This window comes from Gadus macrocephalus, chromosome 15 (assembly GCF_031168955.1).
Source record: "Gadus macrocephalus chromosome 15, ASM3116895v1".
In the NCBI taxonomy this organism is placed as follows: Eukaryota; Metazoa; Chordata; class Actinopteri; order Gadiformes; family Gadidae; genus Gadus; species Gadus macrocephalus.
The window spans coordinates 23,881,415-23,888,230 of record NC_082396.1 but is presented as its reverse complement, the minus strand read 5'-3'; the positions used below and the strand labels follow the sequence as shown (position 1 = coordinate 23,888,230).

Here is a 6,816-nt window from a genome sequence, read left to right as displayed (position 1 = left end):
TTTTATTCTTTTTAAGATAGGCTATTCTACTTTAAAATACTATTTGTTACAATGGAAGTCAATGGGAGGACGGCGGAGCCGCCCACCCATTCTCTCACACAGGAATGTGTCTCCGCAATAAAATGACTGGTTATCAGTGAAATGCTCATAATTATCTTTATGCCATGTACTAAAAAAAAAGTTTTGTCTTTAAAAAAAAAAAAAAAAAGTTTTCTCTTTTCAAAACGCCACCTCAAGCGTTTTATTAGCCGTTATATGTTATTGTTTTTTGCTGGAGAAGGAGGGGTGGGCAGCTGAAAGGAGTCGTAGTAAAACAAATGTTGTTTCGGCCCGCCAATCGAGAGGGCCTAGTGCACGGCTCCGTTAACTTCTCGTGTCCGAGGTTTTTCCTTTTACTTAAAGGTGCCATGACATGCTATTTTATGGATGCTTTAATATAGGTATAAGTGGTGCACTAACACAGTATTCAAAGACGTTCCCGAAATTCAGCCGTGGTGCTGATTTACAGCCACTCCGAGGCAGTCGCACATTGAGCTTCCCCCAAATGCGCTGTTTTGGTGTCTGTAGCTAAAATGCAAATGAGGAGGAGCGAGGCGGGTCAAGGAGGAGGGTGGGGGTGTGGCCCTGAGCAGCTTGCAGCCGCGGTATCATGCGCTCTGTTTACAGTGGATGTATCGCAATGGCGAGGTGCACACAGCCTTTAGCAGTGTTCTGTAAATATTCTAGAACACACGGGAGACCTGGAGCTCTATATCTAAATAATACCACATTCTCTGACGTTCCTGGTTCTTCCACGTCAACATCGATGTGACGTAGACTGAATCGCGACAAGGCGGAGAAAGGGATTGTTGCCGGGCAGCGCTTAGGCACCTCCTCCTCCTGCAGCACTGAGGCGGTGGTCCCTCGGCAGCGGGAAGCGGGGCACAAGCGTGTTCGCCGCCAACAATCCCTTTCTCCTCCATTTCGTGGTTCATGTTCTTGAGGGAGTCAAAGCCAAAGCTCCTTTCCCCCAATTCATTCTCAACCATGGCTGAGATAACCCCCACTACGAGTCTCGTTGTAGAAATACCAGAGACGAGAGTCCGACGTGTTATGCGCCATAACACCAAAAGCAGAACGGTTATCCAAATAACAAGGAAGTGTAGGCCTACAACACTTGCGTTACAGTCCTGGAGCTCTATATCTAAATAATAATACATAGATATCTATATCATATAATACATATTATCACGGCCAAAAGCTGTGTGCGCCTCCAGACGATATTATGAATCACAAACGACTTCGTCGGGTTCTGCAACGTCTCTGGTTCTTCCACTTTCACATCACATCACCGCTGCTTCGCGGCGGTGGTGCCTCGCGGCAACCGGCAACATGACGCAGTTCATGTACTTCAGGGAGTCAAAGCCAAAGTTCCTTTCCCCCAATTCCTTCTCAACCATGGCTGAGATAACCCCCACCACAGTCTCGTTGTGGAAATACAAGAGACGTCAAAGAACCGACAAGAAACACTTGGTTTACAGTGTGTGTATTCACACACACACACACACACACGCGCGCGCGCGCGCGCGCGCGTGGCGCTCGCACGGTCGTGTCTCATTGGCGGGCCAAGTCTCTGGGCGGGCCAGGCAGAGTAAGGGGAGGAGCTTACTGCAGTGTGACGACATAGGAAACCACATTCCAAATCAGCGCGCTTGAGCATCCGTTTTTTTTAAAGGCGAGCAGAACACCTAGTTCTCGTTTTACACCAAACGCAAGTTTTAGCCACTTGGGGACCATAGGCAGACTAGGGGAACTCATATTTATGTTAGAAAACCTCATAAAGTGTGATTTTCATGCCATGGCACCTTTATCATGAATGACGTTGATGGTTTTTAGGCACTGTGGTGACTTTTTATCACCAAAAGTGTTTTAGTGATAAAGGGGTTTTTAGACTGGTTCAGCTGCTGCTCAATGACTCTCACGTTCCTCTGCTTGCGATCATTGCATCTACCATTTATTGATCCATTTATTCAAAAGATCCAAAGACAAAGAACGGGTGCATTACGGTATAATTGTTATAATATTGTTAATAGCCTAATAAACATTTCCGTTGTGTTAGTATTTAATTCTTTATTTGCTTGTTTGTATGGCAGTTAACAATGTTGGTGTATTGCAATTATTTATGTGGGTGGGCTACTCCAACCTCATTGTTGATCGATATGTTACCATTTATTTGTATATAAATTATTGATTGCATTTTTTGTAAATAGTTGGAAGGAATCTGTTTCTTAAGCAATAACATTGAACTGTATTTTTTTCTAGGCCTACATAGATTTACTATGTTGTTGGTGTTATATGTTATATGCAGCAATCATTCATATTTATGAAGTTAACTTATACTTCCATGCAGGGTTCGAGTTATGATTCCATCTTTGTGGGGGTCTCTTGAAGTTGTTGAGGCGGGGGGGGGGGGGAGAGAAGACCGTACCGGCCTTGCGCTCAGTTGTTGAGGGCGGGGGGGGGGGGACCGTACCTGCCTTGCGCTGGTTTGTTGAGGGTGCTAAAGAACAAGAATATTTCTGCATCCGGTACGTCATGAACTAGGGCGTGGCTAGGCTCCCAAGATGCGGAAGCATATCTCTCCTTGATGTTGCCCTGCGCCATTGAGCAGTTTACATAGGAATGAATGGGCACCATTTTGGAATCCGGTGTCCATTCTATAATATGTCCATTGCCGTGTTCCGATATCCATACTTCCATGAGTACATTTAAACGAAGTACACTATCCGCACTCACTTAGTGCGCTAATTTTCAGATGTCAGTGTTGTTCCAAATCGAATACTCTGTGGTGCACTAACCGGAAATTAAGATCACGACTGCCGCCGCGGCTCCTCCCGCGCAATAAACTTCCTGCTTTGACCGGTGAACTCTTTACGCCTAGCAGTTATAAAACGCTATAAAAACTATAAAAACTATAAAATGACTCTATTAATGCAGGCTAAGTGGGAAATGCGCCGACTTTGGCTCAGCCTGGCTCCGCCCTCTTCCGCTACGTAGCTAAGAGGGCTACCGTTGAGTACGAAAAGTGTACATCGTCACACACTTCGCGATTTGACCGTTTTGAGTACATATTCCGGGCCCTTTCAGTCCACTTATTTTCGCCCGATCTGAATCGGAACGCCCTATACTCAAACTTAGGCTAGTAAGTACGGATAGTATGGATATTGGAACACGGCACATGGCTTGGGCTAGATTCACAAATGCATTTTTTTCAACAAGGAACTCTCTGTAGCCAATCAGATGCCTCCCTCGTTTTCAGCCGATCACATGAATGCAGTTCCGACCTCTGAGTCCAGCTTCCGAGCCTCCCGGTTCCCTCTGTCAAATGTCTATGGGAATACCATGGGTTTTTCGAATGATCGTACATTACAAACTCTAGGTGGCGAAGATGTAAAAGCTGTGTCACGTTTTGAACTACACACTTTTTCCATCTAGTTTCGACTGGGTTTTTGGATTATCTGTGCCGTTAAAGTAGTAAACAGCACCGACAATGTAAAAACCCAGTCACTGCAGTACATTTGTGAATCCTTCTCTGTGCATTTGTTATTAATGAGACTGTTCTGACCCCAGTGGCAGTGGGGGGTTGTATCATGAGCCTACGGACTTCGGAGGGGGTTTCATTCCGTCTGTGCATGGCACCTTCTCAACGAGCAGGTATGCGCCTGCAGCCAGAGGGGGCGCCAAAATACCAATTCCCCTCACAATGTTATGTACTTCGCGGCGTGTTTTTATTTTTTACTGCTCGTGGCGCCCCCCATGTGATTTGGCACCCCCCACAAATATGGCGCCCCGGGCGGCTGCCTGGTTCGCCCGTGCCTAAAACCGCCACTGTCTGACCCCATAGTTTTCAGTTGGTCTTTTGATTTACGGCTGAGGTAATAGCGCGAGGACGTGCAGGCAGTGTTGCCAGATTTGGCCCCTTTCCCGCTCAATTTCGGCTGTTTTTTCTACAAGCATCAATCAATACCATACCTTTCATATGGCATATCGTTTGTGCAGCTACCTAATACTTCAGCTGCTACTACTTCAGCAACTACTAGGCTACTACTGCTAGGCTACTACTATAGGCTACAGCTAATAGGCCTAACACTTATAGCCTACTACTATCTTCCAGCTTTTACAGCATTACAGTTTAGCTTCCAGCTTTTGTGACATTGTATTTCAGCACTTCTTCGATTTCAGCTTCCAGGTTTTTTAGCAGTCCACTGCAATGCATTTGACCTTTCAGATTATTCAGCAGTGCAGGGCAATAAATTTGACCTTTCAGATTCTTCAGTTCAATTCCTTTTACATTTCTGCATTTTTAGCAATGCTTTGTGCTTTTCATTCAGCTGTCACTTTATTTGTTTCCAACCATTTATATATTTTTAAATGGTGTGCATGTTAACATTGTTTACATCATTTAGACTTGTGAACTCTGTTCAAATCGCTTCACTTGATTTAAGCCATTTAACATTTCTTTACGTCTTAATCTATGTGCCTTTATTAAAACTTATTTTCAACCTCACTTTGTACTACAGCACTCACCACATTTTCTGCAGGAAATGCCTTTTCTATTTTCCATAAATATTTGTCATCACAAAATGACGGGGTTTTGAGAGGGGTGGCTTAGAGGGGCTCAGCCTTTTTCAGGGGGAGATGAATATGGAGCCATATTTCTGCAGAAGTCGACATTTTCTCTTTATCACTAAAGAACCTAAGCCAATTACATTTTCCCGCGTGATGAATCCACCTGTCAACTCAGATCTTTCTGAATACGGCGTGTGTTGTAATTTAATCCAAATTTCACATTCAGCAATCTGATATTCGAGCAGATTTTTAAGTGTAAACCAACTGCTTAGAGCGTTGTCTTTGGCTTTACTAATAAGGAGGATACTTACTCCTATCGGTCACTGTCTGCCTGCTGTGGTTTCCTCCGAGGTCCAAACCCACCGGACATCACTAATGAAGGGCCCCAACCCCCCAGCGCTCAGGTAGGCCTACAGTTCAGCCCACTTTAAAAAACACAAATTTAGAAAAACAGGAACAATATTGAATTGTTCTCTTGGCTCATTTGTTGTCTCCCGTTACGAGTTGAACAATCAAATCATAAAGGTCTCATTTCAGGTCATCAGCCTTATTTCAACTGTTTAAAATGTAGGCCTATGGCATACAACAATGGCATTTATTACAAAAACCAAAACATCACTCTTTCTTCGAGACAACTGACGTAAAATAAACGATGATCTCCATTTCAGGTTCTAATCTAGATCGTTTTCCCCCGGGCCCGGCTTATTTCGGTCTTCAGGCCTTAACATTAGTCGCTCAACAATACATCTCTATTAAGACATGGCCACCCGTCACCACTGTTTGTCTTGGCTAGGACCGTTTGGTGCTTTGATGGGTCCCGGCGTGATGGAGTGCTTCATCCAGATGTAGACCAACCAAATATATGTCGGTAATAAATTCACCGATCATAAATCACGAGCAGTGTATTCTCTGTCACATGTGCTACCGGTGAAACCATCCTCCTCCTTATCAAGGGACATCAATCTGTTAGTGCTTGATTTTGTGCCGGTCTGTGTGAGTCTGTAGGCTATGTGTCTGTGTGTCTATCTGTGTGTGTCACGGGCCGTCGGATGAGATATTTCACCATCGTTGGACAACGACAGCGTTTATTTATTTATTGTTACAAATGTCTAAATATAAAACAATACATTCATGAAAAATATATCACATCAACCAAGATAATAATTGCTACCAAAAATAAAATATAAATTGAACTATGATGACTGTGATAATAATCATAATAATAATAATAATAATAATAATAATAATAATAATAATAATAATAACAATAATAATAATAGCATATCAATCTGGAATAACAAAAATCCGAAAGCATCATCATTTCAATTTTAGAACAGTACTTGTTTGACGACTCTGTGTTTACAAATAAAGATTTCAGAAATCTTTTGACCCTGTAACCCTGAGTAGTAGGCCTACCTATTAAAAAAATCGGTCAGTGCAGAAAACATGTCAGCCTAATTTTGAGGTTGTCCCAGTGAGTGTGGGGACCCAATCCGTATAGGCCTCCCGGCCCTCAGATAAAGGCTGTAGACCAGCTGTCCCTTCCATTTGAATGTATCCATTAAACACGACATGGTCCATAACGTTTTAAATCGATGCCTACTGTACGAAAATGAATCCGCTCGACCTAGTAATTATTTTTCTATAATAAACATTATTATTAATAGTAGCTTAGGTGTCGGTATTTTCTATCACAATATAGCTTACAATTTGAATAATAAACATTGAAGCATAAATGCGCCTGATGAGTTCCAGGGGTGGTCTGTATTTGGTAGGCTACTACAGTACATACAGTATTTAACCTGTTTATTGGAACCACTTTAAGGCCTGTACATGTGCATGGAAATAACTTTGATAACTACTTCAGTAAAGAAAAAACCCTGTTTGTGTACCCTGTAAAAATAAACCCTGTTTTCTCCAGCGCGTCCATCCCCTCGGAGTCTGAGGGGACCGCGCACCGGGCGGCGGCGCTCCTCTCCGGTAACGACCTCTCCTCTCCGGTACCGGCCCTCTCCTCTCCGGTACCGGTACCAATGTTCCACCGAGCCTCTGCCGAGGCTCAGACCGCCGCCAGCCCCTCAAGGCGGGGAGGGCCGCTGTCTGCGGGCTTCTTGTTCTTGTTCTTCCCCTTGGTGTTCGGCAGCTTGTGATCCTTCTTCCACCGCATGCGGCGGTTCTGGAACCAGACCTTGACCTGCCGCTCGGCTA

General features: G+C 44.0%; 2 protein-coding genes across 2 annotated transcripts in view; both read right to left on the bottom strand.

Annotated features, from left to right (window-relative positions):
* The window catches only part of LOC132473517 (uncharacterized), a 241,247-nt gene that overhangs the window by 164,277 nt on the left and 70,154 nt on the right, over positions 1 to 6,816 (bottom strand). The gene's annotated exons all lie outside the window — the stretch shown is intronic.
* Positions 5,659 to 6,816, bottom strand: part of LOC132473255 (homeobox protein Hox-D4b-like) — a 29,223-nt gene continuing 28,065 nt past the window's right edge. Inside the window, exon 4 of the mRNA XM_060073292.1 lies at positions 5,659 to 6,816. This exon is cut by the window's right edge and continues 144 nt beyond it. Coding sequence (XP_059929275.1) covers positions 6,668 to 6,816 — 149 coding nt within the window. The 3' untranslated portion in view covers positions 5,659 to 6,667.